The following is a 12,520-nucleotide window of genomic DNA, read 5'->3' on the forward strand; positions in this document are numbered from 1 at the left end:
GTCCAGGCTGGCTCCCTGTCAACCTGGTATTTGAGAGTCCATAGTCACTCTGTTTTAATGTACTGATTTGCAGAAATCTAGACTAAAGACAGCCCCTGTATGAGTTCAGAGCTGTTGATGGGCGCTTGTTCTGGGACCAGAGCTTAGGGGGCTTGTGACCCACATGTGAAAATGGCCACCTTCTTTCTCAGTTCTCACACTGTACTTTTTTCTTTCCTTTGACCACACCCGGTGGTACTTAGGGCTGACTCCTGGGATTATTCCCAGTAGGCTGTGAGGACTAGATGAGGTGCCAGGGATAGAATTTGGGTCAGTTGCATGGAAGGCCAGCACTCTCCCTTCTGTGTTATCACTCTAGCCTCATTTTAATATCAGTTTTCCACTGGGCTCATCTTGTCACTGTTTGAGTCTGTTGCTGTCTCATATCCTGTGGCATTGGTCTCAAAAAAGGAGAGGACAGTGGGGAAGGTACTTGTCCAGCAGCAATTCTGATACAGGAAATAATCCACACACATTTGGGAAGGAATAGCAGGCCAGAAACTCTCACCTCATGCTGTTCACCCACAAGTTGCTCCACCACATGGAACCACCAGCCAAGATGGCAGCTCCTCCTCCAGGCCTCCAATGCAGCCTTTATTGGGAAAAACAAAGACCACCCTCAAGAAGAGGGGATAAATCCAGATGAGGAGGCAATGGGGAAACATCTTTTTAACATGTAAACCAAAGGAACCAATCGAGAGACATCTAATTAGAAGGCAATATGAGGACCAATCCAAAGCTCTCTACCAGCACTGATGGGCTCAGGGAACCTTATGGGATTCCAGGGATTGAACCTGGTTGGTTATATGCAAGGCAGATGCCCTATCCACTGTTTTTTCCACTCTGGCCCAGTTCTACCCTTTTCTTTTCTTTTCTTTTTTTTTTGGTTTTTGGGTCACACCCGGCACAATGCTCAGGGGTTACTCCTGGCTCCACACTCAGAAATCGCTCCTGGCAGGCTCGAGGGACCATATGGGATGCCAGGATTCGAACCAATGGCCTTCTGCATGAAAGGCAAATGCCTTACCTCCATGCTATCTCTCCTGCCCCTCTACCCTTTTCTTAGTAAGGACTTTGGGAGACAGAGCAGCACAGAAAAAGTTGCACATCATTGCAGGTATGAGACAGTCCCTATTGGGCTGAATTTTTTTTTTTTGTTTGTTTGTTTCTGGGCCACACCCAGCAACACTCAGGGTTATTCCTGGCTCTGCTCTCAGAAATTACTCCTGGCAGGGACCACATGGGATGCCGGGATCCAACCTGAGTCAGCAATGAGCAAGTAAATGTCCTACCTGCTGTGCTATCGTTCGAGCCCCTGATAATTATTATTATCATTATTTTTAACAATGGGTTATTTAAAGCTGTTTGGGTTGACTCAATAATTTTTCAGAGAGTCTCGTTCCCCTCTGTAGCTCCTGTCCTGCCCTGCCCTGCCCTGCTCCTGCCTCTTCTATGTTCCAGGGTGTTGGTGAGGCTGGAACAATTGCTTTTTGGTTCCTGGGAAGCAACCTTGATCCACAGGGATTGTGGCAGCCCAGACAGGTCCAGTGGGGGTGATTGCAGTGCTTTGGTCCCTGGCTCTTCCAGTTAACATACATGCTGCTCTCTCTAGGGTGGGGTGATACGCGAAGGTTCTGAGCTGATTGGGCCCGTGGAAGATTCCTCAGACACCCTTGCTGACAGCCTGGGCGAGTGCAGCACAGAAGGTAAGTGGCTTCCTGTTCCCTCTGAGCCATTTCACTGTGGAAGAACATCTGTCATGTTTGTCACATCTGCCTCGCAAAGAGGCGTTGGATACAGGAATTTTATCGTCTGCTAAGATTTTCTTTTCTTGAGGCTGGAGTGATTATATTATGGATAGGGCATTTGCCTTGCACACAACTGACCCAGGTTTGATCCCCAGCATCCCATAGGGTCTGCCAAGCCGGCCAGGAGTAATTCCTGAGTGTAGAGCCCCTTAACCCCCAAGATATTTTTTTTTTTTGCCACACCCAGTGGTGCTCAGGAGTTACTCCTGGCTATCTGCTCAGAAATAGCTCCTGGCAAGCACGGGGGGGCCATATGGGACACCGGGATTCGAACCAACCACATCAGGTCCTGGATCGGCTGCTTGCAAGGCAAACACTGCTGTGCTATCTCTCCGGTCCCATCCCAAGATATTTTTTTTTAACCTTTAATCGCTTTTCCCTTTCTTAGTGATGTGTAAGTTAAAAATTGATCCTGTGATGATTATTAGCATCTTTTATTTGACAAAAGTAGGATTAGTTGGGTCTCAAAATTTGTGTTGGCAAATGCTTTATCCTCTGTACTATCACTCCGGTTCTGCAGGTATCTTTAAAGCAGATGGTCTGAGGCAATAGAGACATGGAAGGGAGGTGAAAGGTTTACTTTGTGGTGGCAGAGACCTGGCTGCATATTTGTGTCTCCCCCCTCCTCCCTGCCCCCGTCACTCCTGAGCACAGAGCTGGGAGTAAGCTCTGAGCACTGCCAGGTGTTTCCTTCCACCAGTAGGTGCTTGAGGAGCCTAGGGAGATGGCCAGGGCTGGAGCACAGGCCAGGGCTGCCTCCTGAGGGTGGCCTTGTTCCACTGACAGCACCATTGGGTGTGGGTTCCCCTAAAAAAGAACCATCCTAAACGAGATAATTTAATTGGTTTGAGGAGGCATGAGCCTGGCCTATGTAAGATAAAATAGGGAGGGGAGAAAAAAAATGAATAAGATAAAATAACAGAGCATTGGTTTCCTTGGGGGCCTCCTGGCTGCCGATCTTGCTGCTTCGCCTGACTAGGGAGGCTGAGTACTTGGTACTTGAGGCCCAGCTGCACCCCCGGGTGTGTCTCCCAGCCCTGTTGTGGCTCTTCATCCTTCACTGTGTGAGCTTTTAGAGGGAGGCTAGTCTGTGCTGCCATAGCAGCGCCTGTCCATCCATCTGTCTGATGTCCATCCGCCCGTGGCAGGGGTATCTAGACTGGATTGGTGTCGCAGTGGATGAGCTGCTCCCCATCCTGTGCCTATGACCCCGAAGTGGGTTTTTCTCCCAATGTTTGTGAGGGTGGTGATTAGGAGGGCCAAGATTACCTTTGTGTTTTGACTTTGGGCCACAGCCGGCAGTGCTCAGGGGTTGCTCCTGGCTCTGTGCTCTGCAGTCACTCCTGGCAGGGCTTGGGGAACCCTCTGGGATGCCAGGGATTGAATTTGTGTCAGCCACTTGCAAGGCTTTAGTGGCCCTGTAGTCCCTTGGCTCTAGTCTCTTTCCCTGTTCTTGTTTGGTGGCTCTTGACTTAAGAGCAAAGTCTGAAGCCATGGGACATCAGGGAGGGCATGGCTGGCAAAAGTCGAAGAAAGGACTGAGTTGACTGACGCCTATGTTTGGGCAGCCTGTTCCTGGGTCCTGTTCATACCTGGGATTTTGTGTGACTTTGGGGTCATGGCTAGTGGTGCTGGGGTGGGTGCTCCCTGGCAGTATATACAGGACTGCATGTAGCTGGGCTGAGCACTGGCTCTGCAGCGTTCAGAGAGTATGTGTGTGTTGGCTCCAAGCTGCCTGAACACGGCACCTGCTCCTAGGTCCCTTGGTCTCGTGAACTGCAGCCTTGATCGGTCCCTCTCCTATTTGAAGGGAACCAGTGGCCCATCGTCCACTGTGCCTAGCACTCGGGCAGGACAATGTGAGGTACGGAGCAAAGGACAGAGCATGCAGCCAGCCCCCGAGATGTAGGGTGGATTGATTGTAGGCTTCTCACTTTCTGTGTCCCTGGGCAGCGTTAGGAGGATTCATGACTCACACCTGGTTCTCACTGCTGGTGGCTTGAGGCAAGCCATGGTCTGCAGGCAGAGACAAGGTCTGGGTCTGGTTCGAGGCGAGGTTGGCAGTGCCAGATGGCCTGGCACAGGCAGAGCAGGACAGGGAAGCCTGGGTGGTCTCCTTCCATGAACATGCAGCCAACACACCTTGAAAGAGATGCAGGCTCCAAAGACAACTCTGTTTGTTTATGGGCCGCACCTGGCCATGCTCAGGGCTCATTCCTGGCACCATGCTCGGGGATTACTCCTGGCAAGGTTTGGGGGATCATATGGGGTGCCAAGATCAAAAGTGGGGTCAACCACATGCAAGGCAAGAGCCTTCACTGACCTTGTGCTCTCTCGGCAACCAGTTTTCATTTTCAGTTTTTTTTTTTTTTTTTTTTTTTTTGGTTTTTGGGCCACACCCGGCAGTGCTCAGGGGTTCCTCCTGGCTCTATGCTCAGAAATCGCTCCTGGCAGGCTCAGGGGACCATATGGGACGCCGGGATTCGAACCACTATTCTTCTGCATGCAAGGCAAATGCTCTACTTCCATGCTATCTCTCCGGCCCCCCAGTTTTCATTTTTTAACATGGTAGGCTATTACTCTGTCTTCTTCCTGCAGAGAACTAAAACTGTTTTCTCAAAAATCAAAGATGGCTTAATTGGTTGCTAGCATTTTTTAAAAAATGAAAATTAATTTAATTAAATTTAAAAAGGTTAAAAATGAAAAAAATTAAAGAAATGTAAATAAAAGTTTAATTAAGATTTAAAATAAAAAAATAGTCATTGCTTTACCCCAACCTCTTTGTGTCAGGAGCTGGTGCCCATTCACAGAGGGGGACCATATGGGGTGCCAGGTCTCAAATCAGGGTTGGTCGTGCACAAGACAAGCACCTTCTCCTTTGTTCTCTTGCTCCGGCCCCAAGACCAGCAGGTCTGGATGAGAATGTTCTTCACTGTCTCCTGAAGCAGACAAGTCTGTGTGCTCTGATGTCTGAGCGCTCGTTTTCTAAGTACTTATGGGGCTAGTTGGCCACTCACGAGAGGCCCTTGGAGCTGCTGGAATGTGCTCACTTGAAGTCAGTGGGATGCTGCTTGAAGACAGCATGGGATTTCTAAGGGAGCCAGAGACAGGATCTTTTATTTATTTATTTATTTATTTATTTATTTATTTATTTATTTATTTATTTAGTTTTTTTGGGGCCATACTCAGCCATGCTCAGGGGTTACTCCTGGTTCTGTGCTCAGGAATCACTCCTGGCAGTGCTCAGGGGACTATGTGGGATGTCTGAGCTCAAACCCGGGTTGGCTGCATGCAAGGCAAATGCCTGCTGTGCTATAGCTCTTCAGTCCCACAGATTCTTTTTTATTTTTGTATTTTTGGTTTTTGAGCCATACTTGGCAGTGCTCAGGGGTTACTCCTGGCTCCGAGCTCAGAAACCGCCTGCTCCTTGCAGGCTCGGGACCATATGGGATGCTGGGAATTAAACCCAGGTCTGTCCTGGGTCAGCCATATGCAATGCAAATTTCCCTACCGCTGTGCTATCTCTCCGGCTCCCCACAGGTTCTTTTTTAAAAGGAATATTTTTTATTGATTGGTTATTTCCTGATTAAGTCTTATGTTAAGATAAACTTAAAGTGGGCCTGTGAGATAGCATGGAGGTAAGGCGTTTTTGCCTTCCACGCAGAAGGACGGTGTTTCGAATCCCGGCATCCCATATGGTCCCCCATGCCTGCCAGGGGTCATTTCTGAGCATAGAGCCAGGAGTAATCCCAGAGCACTGCCGGGTGTGACCCAAAAACCAAACACCGAAATAAAAAGATACATTAAAGTCTGTGTGCTGTACAGTATAGTATAAATGATAAAATACAGAGGTCTTATTAAATGTGATTTAAAGTTGGGGCCTGAGACAGTGCAGCAGGTAGGGCACTTGCTTTGCTCATTGCTGACCCAGTTTTGATTCCCAGCACTTTATATGGTCTCCCCAGCCCCTCTAGGAATGATCCTTGAGCACCTTCCAGAGTGACCCAGACAGGAGGAGGGCCTGAGGGTGGGGAATGGGGATAGGGATTAGAAGTTACAGTAGGAATGTGTGTGTGATTAGCCACTAGATGGCACCGTGGGAGCTTTCAGCCCTCTTTCTGGGACCACATTTCTACATTTGAGATTCCCTCTTTTCTCCATGTGGGGGAGCCCCAAGTGGTGCTCACAGGGGCCCCTACCCTAGCGAACATCAGATCAAGGGTTCAGTCTAGGGCCCCCACTGTGCTCTGGGGTTCTTGGCCACACCTGCTGTTGCTGAGGACCCTCCATCTGCGGTGCTGGGGTTGTCCTGGATGCCTTCACCCCAACGTCCCTCTCTGCCCTGTGACCCCTGCAGGTTGGGCTGGCCTCGGCTTCTTGCAGAGTGGTCCTATCCCTGATTCCCTGAGATGCAGCCTCGTCTCAGTGTGCACCCTAGTTTGGGCATGAGCTGCTCTTGGGGCTCAGGAGTGGGTCAGCGGTGCGAGTAACTATGTGCCCTTCGTGTCGGCTTCCAGGCTGCTCCAGTGACAGTGACCGGCTGTCCCTGGCCGAGCTGGATGATGGGATGGCTTCCAGGCAGGACTCGCCGGGGCCCCGTCACTTGGCCGAGTTGCCAACCCTTGGGGCCATGGCTCCAGTCAGCGAACTTGGCCGGGTGGAGGAGGAACGGGTGGCACGGAGCCGCTTCCCCGGAAGCCTCAGGTCTCGGCTTGGCCGGAGAGATTACTTGGAGAAAGCTGGGGAGTTGATCCAGCTGGCACTGAAAAAGGAGGAGGAGGATGACTACACAGCTGCCTCCCGTTTCTACAGGAAGGCTGTGGACCTGCTTCTTGAGGGCGTTCAAGGTATGGTTGTAACTGTCGTCTCTCTGGGCATGTCCCTCTGTGGGTCCAAGGGGAGAAAGTTTATCACTGTCACTTTATTTTTTATTTTTGTTTTTGGGCCTCACCCCACTTGTGCTCAGGAATTACCCCTAGCAGGCTCAGGGAACCCTATGGGATGCTGTGGATTGAATCCGGGTCAGCCATGTGCAAGGCAAATGCCCTCCCCTCTGTGTCATTGCTTCAGCCCTGCCCTGTCACTTTTATTTTGTCTGTGACCAGATGTCTGAGCAAAAAGGCTGCTAAGGAAGGGTGTTGGCCTGTGTGTGCATGCAAGTTTTTTCGTTAGGAGATGGAGGTGGTATCCAGAGATCCTCTCTCTGTTGTGAGCGATTTGCAAATGAAGAGGAATCATGCAGCTTCTATAGGCACTTCTGGGCCAGGTTGGTCTCAAAATCCACAAACATTTATTTATTAAATGATTTGTTTTTGGGACACACCTGGCGATACTCAGGGTAACTCCTGGCTCTGTGCTCAGAAATTGTTTCTGGCTGGGCCGGTGAGGTGGCGCTAGAGGTAAGGTGTCTGCCTTGCAAGTGCTAGCCAAGGAAGGACCTTGGTTCAATCCCCTGGCGTCCCATATGGTCCCCCCAAGCCAGGGGCAATTTCTGAGCACTTAGTCACGAATGGGTGTGGTCCGAAAAAAAACAACAAAAAAAAGAAATTGCTCCTGGCAAGCTTGGGGGACCACATGGGATGCCAGAAATCCCATGGTAACTGGGTCCATCCCGGGTCGGCCACATGCAAGGCAAACACCCTACCACTGTTTTGTCTCTCGGGTCCCCTCCTTCCCTTCTTTTTAGTTTTGTGCTGAAACCTCACTCATGCTGTATTGGTGCCTATGAAATGTCTAAGTGATTTTATTTGTGTGGCTTTTGTGCCACCCCCCCTGCAATGCTCAGGGCAGACTCAAGGATCACTCCCAATGGGGTTCGGGGACCATCTGGGCTTCTGGGAGCCTGAACCTGGGTTGATGAGAGGCCAGCACCTTTTCTGCTGCACTAATGCTCCAATGCTAACTATTGCTATTACTATTAGTGCATTATTACTATGTAACGATTACTGTACTATTGCTCCAACCCTAACCCTAAATGCTATTTTTCTCTGCCTTATAGACACTTGCATTAATCTTTGAGCACTTCACAGTATTGCCACTTGATGGCACCAGAAAAACATTCTTTTTTTACAGAACGAGAATTTTGCTGTGTGTCAGCAAATAAGAGAAAAAAATTCTGTATGCTTTGTCAATTATGATGGTGGGTTATATTGGTACTGTAACTTGCACCAGACTTCCTAGATCCCCCCTTTTTGGAGTGAGGGCTCATACATGGACTCAGAAGGTCGGGGGCAGTCCTGGCAATTCTGGGCCCAGTCCATGTTTCAGGTGAGGACACCAGAGATGCAGGATGATTGCTGTCTCAGGGCCACCCTCAGAGGAGCTCAATACTGGGGGTTTGTGCCCTGGTCCCTGTGTACTCTTGGGCACTGAGCATGCTCTCCCAGAGTTTCCTGGAAATAGGTCTCTGTCTTTTCAAATACAAAGGCTCTGTCCTGTTCATCACTGCTCTCTGTTAGGTGGGGTAGGGTTTGTATTGGGGAACTGGCCTGAGCCTGCCATGGTCAAACCAGGGGCTCCACTGCATAGATCATCACTCATTTTTGTCATTGATTTGTCATTAGTGCCCAGAAGTCAGAACTGACCTATTGTTTCTAGTCTTTTATCCTGTTCTGGCTATTGGATTGCTTTTTTGTTCACGCGATTTGTGTGCTCTTCACTCCCAAAATGCTACTGGGTGGGCCATTGTCTGAGTACTTACATCTGAGCAGCGTGACTCTCAGGGGCCTGAGCACTGGACTCTGGGCTATTGACCTCTACTATCAGACTGGGCACTGCTGAGAGTGACCCCTGGCCATAAAGAGTCCATGCTTGTTGAAAAGTTGGGGGACTATGGTCCCTGACGAAGGAGAATTAGTCAGAACCCCAGACCGATTTGGATGGGAGAGAAATTAAACTAAAACTTTTAAGTCTTTTAAGGTTCAGGAGGTAATGAGTGGTTTATGAGACCTGAAACAGGTGTCTATAGAGGAAAGCTTCAAAGCCTGACAAGAAATAGTGCCGGAGCCAGAGTCCTATGGGGAAGATGCTTGCCTGGCACAGAGCTAACTGGGCTCAGCTGGTATGCAGGAAGGTCTGGTGGTTAGATGGTCTGGTGGTCAGAGGGTTTGGTGGTCAGGGTCTGGTGATCGGAAAATCTGGTGGCTGGAGGGTCCACTGGTTAGTGTTAAGTGCAAAGATACAGCCGAAGAAGGGACCATTTGGATGAAGCTATGCTGCCTTCTGAATTGCTGCCTGGTCAGGTGCCAACTTTATCTAGAGTCCCAGGCTCATAAAAGTTGGTGAAAGTGTTTACTGGGAATTGAAGCTGGACTAAAGAAACCCTCCCCCATGCCAGCAGCATGCCATGGGGGTGAAGTAGTTAGAGCCAGGCGTTCCGATGGGGGAACAGCAGCAAACAGAGCATCTAAAAATCACCACTTGCACATGGCAACAAACACATCATCATTTGCTTAAAAAAAGAGTTATAATTACAGTTGACGAAGCATGGACACCATAAAAAATGCATTAGTTTTGCTTGACACATTAATTACCTGTTTTTGCAGATGTTTTTATGTATTGTTGTGTGAGCAGTTTACAAAATAATTACAGAAAGTCATATGGAAAATAAGCGAAGTGGGCGGCTTCTTGTCCCAATATTTGCTGTCTCCGGCATGCGGGGCCCAGCCGAGTAGCATCTAGATGAGGCATCTCGAGGGTTTACCAGTGCTCCAAGGGAATGCCCCCTGTCTCCTTCCCACATGTCCCCACTAGAAGCAGCAGAATGAAAAGGCCTCAGTTCCTGTCTTGTCTGGGAAAATCTCAGTTCTGCTTCTAGTAACTGGAGAATCTATTTTGTAGTGAATAAACCCCAGCTGGAACCTGTCGGGTAGAACTTCTGTTTGAAAGAGTGTGGGGTTCAGCTGCTGAGAATCCGCCACTTGTAGGGTCTGAGCTTCTGTGGGGGCTGTGGCTTGGGGACCTTTGGCACTGATTCCTATGTGAGCAAGCCCAGAGTAGTGCTTCCTGACTCCCAGGAAGTGCTTAGGGGACCAGCTGTGGTGCTGGATCCAGCTCTGGTCAGCTGCATGCCAGGCAGGCACCTTCACTGCTGTATGATTGTTCTGTGTCTTGATTGCTTTTCTGCAGGGTAACTCCTAGTGAAGCTGATTGTGGGGGTGGTGGTTTGGGGGCTGGAGACTGGTTTCCAGGGTTGTTAGGGAAACCCTGGCCATGCTTGGGGTCTGTGTGGTGCCAGGGTTCGAATCTAGGACATTACACATGCAAGACCTGAACTCTCCTGCATATATCCCAGGCTTGATTTTAAGCCACATTCCCACATTTGTGGTTGGGAATGTTGCACTGGTGAAGGGGGGATGTTCTGTTTATGATTGACATCTAACTACAATCATGCTTGTAATCATGGTGCTTAAATAAAGATTTTATATTAAAAAAAGCCACATTCTGTTGAATTTTAGGGGGCCAGGGAGATGAGTTTGGGTCACATTTGGCAGTCCTCAGTTTCTTGTCTCGACTCTCCTCTTAGGGTCATATCTGGAGATGTTAAGAGACCCTGTAGGTGTTGAGGATTGGCTACCTTAAGTGCTTTAGCCCCTGTGTCTCATCCCTTTGGCCCTTTACTGAATTCTTTTTTTTTTTTTTTTTTTTTTTTGGGTTTTCGGCTCCTGGCCTTCTGCTCAGAAATCGCCCCTGGCAGGCTCGGGGGACCATATAGGATGCCGGGATTTGAACCACTGTCCTTCTACATGCAAGGCAAATGCTCTACCTCCATGTTCTCTCTGGCCCCCCTTTACTGAATTCTGACCATAGGAAGGCAGTAAAGGTGTTTCAGGGCCTCTTCCATGGGCAAGAATGAGTTTATAGCCCACAGCCTGGTCTGCCCCTCAGTCTTGGTGGTTTGGGAGGGATGGAGTCTTCTTGGATTTCCTATTTATTCCTTTCCAGAAGGAGAGCAGACCCCTCCCTGTAGGGGCAACAAATTCTAGGTCACTTCCTTTACTTCCAAATTTTTTCCATCTTAATTTTGTTCAGTCATATAAAGCAGAAGTTTTAATTCTTTATTTTTTTTTTCATTTCTTTTCGGTGTATCTCTCGTTAATTTTTAATCAGCTTTTCATTTGATGGGAATAGGGACAGGCTTTGATAAGAAGAGTGGTGTAATTACTTCTTATTCTTACTGTACAAGACTCAACAGTAGTCAACTGTTAGTCAGAAAGACTGTACAGCAGGTCGGGCCCTTGCCTTGGAAGTAGTTGTCCTGGGGCTTGATCCTGGCACCACATAAGGTTCCCAGAGCCCTGACAGGACTTGCACCACCAAGTGTGGCCCAAAACCTAAAAAGAAAAGAAAAAAAGACTCAATTTGTCACTAGAGTCAATGTCAATGTTGAAATGAAGTGATCTTTGGGTTTCTTTCATTGGGAAACTGCAGAACTTGGGCAGGAGAGAGAGAGAGACTGGAGGGAAGGCACTTGCCTTACTGGTGGCTTTGGTGACTGTGGCGGTTTTGGTGGTCATGACCCTGGACTGAAACCTTAACACATTTCCCCAAGTGCCACGAACAGCCCCTGAGACCACTGGTGTGGCCCCTGCCCCTGTATTGGTTTGCAGGGAGAGTAGATGAGGCCAGGGTGGAGTCAGGCAGGGACTCAGAAGGGTTTTATCCATGGGTGCTTGCACCCCGTTTTACTGACAGCAGAAACACTGCCTGGTGGAAGTAGCTTCATCGAGTTGGTGACAGCCCTGGGGCTGAGAGACCCTGGAGTGTTTTTTTTTGGAAAATTCCTTGGAGTTTTTTTTTTTTTTTTTAATTCCTGAGGGTCACCTAACACTTGTTTTGAAATTTAACTCTGAGAGCTGAGGGTTGGGGTCTTAGCGATGGGGGAAGCAGGTATCTGAGTGATTCGAGTGATGTGGTGCTGCTGGAGAGGTGTGGAGGCAGCCGGTCCGGCCTGCTCAAGGTCACCTTTTGTTGGCCCGCACACTCAGCAGAAGTCAGAGAGGAGACTCTACCTGCGAAGAACAAAAGCCATTAGCTGTGATAAATCAGCACTTAAAGGACGCGCCACCAAGGCCATCTGGAACGCTGGTTTTCTTTCAGGGGACTTTTTTTATACATTCTTTTATGTGACTAAAGTTGGTAAAAAAAAAAAAAAAGGCATCAACAAAGCTCCTTCTAGCAAAGCTGGTGGATCTGAATGTTCTTTCCAGTGTGAAGAGCTGAGTACTGTGGCTTTGGGGTGGCTGGGGGTGTGGGGAGAAAAACTGGGTGCGTAGCTGCAGGGAGCAGCTCAGTTTTGCAATGGTGGCTACAGAGCCTGGACAATCACCGAGATGTTGGGAGCATAGGGATGGGTGGTTCCCCTGGGGCGGCATTAAGTGATGATGGGCAGACACCAGCTTCTCATGGGTGTTGACTCCTGAACTCTGGGCGTCACTCCTGGGCCTTGGGATGAATCTGAACTCTATACTCAGAGTCGTCTCCTGGGAGACTCCGGGACCACTCCTGCATGTGTTCAGGGAGTACTCCTGGGGGCTCAGAAATCACTCCTGGAGTCTCAGGGATTACTCCTGGGGTTCACTCAGGGATCATTCCTGACTCTGCTTGGGGCTCATTCCTAACTGTACTCAGGGTTCACTCCTGACTATTCTCGAGGCTCATTTCTGACTGCTCGG

At 49.1% G+C, this 12,520-nt stretch overlaps 1 protein-coding gene across 1 annotated transcript in view; it reads left to right on the plus strand.

The window, feature by feature from the left end:
• The window catches only part of RPS6KC1 (ribosomal protein S6 kinase C1), an 83,076-nt gene that overhangs the window by 17,977 nt on the left and 52,579 nt on the right, over positions 1-12,520 (plus strand). Inside the window, 2 exon segments of the mRNA XM_049769504.1 lie at positions 1,652-1,745; positions 6,365-6,694. Coding sequence (XP_049625461.1) covers positions 1,652-1,745; positions 6,365-6,694 — 424 coding nt within the window.

Source organism: Suncus etruscus, chromosome 3 (genome assembly GCF_024139225.1).
Source record: "Suncus etruscus isolate mSunEtr1 chromosome 3, mSunEtr1.pri.cur, whole genome shotgun sequence".
NCBI classification, from domain to species: Eukaryota; Metazoa; Chordata; class Mammalia; order Eulipotyphla; family Soricidae; genus Suncus; species Suncus etruscus.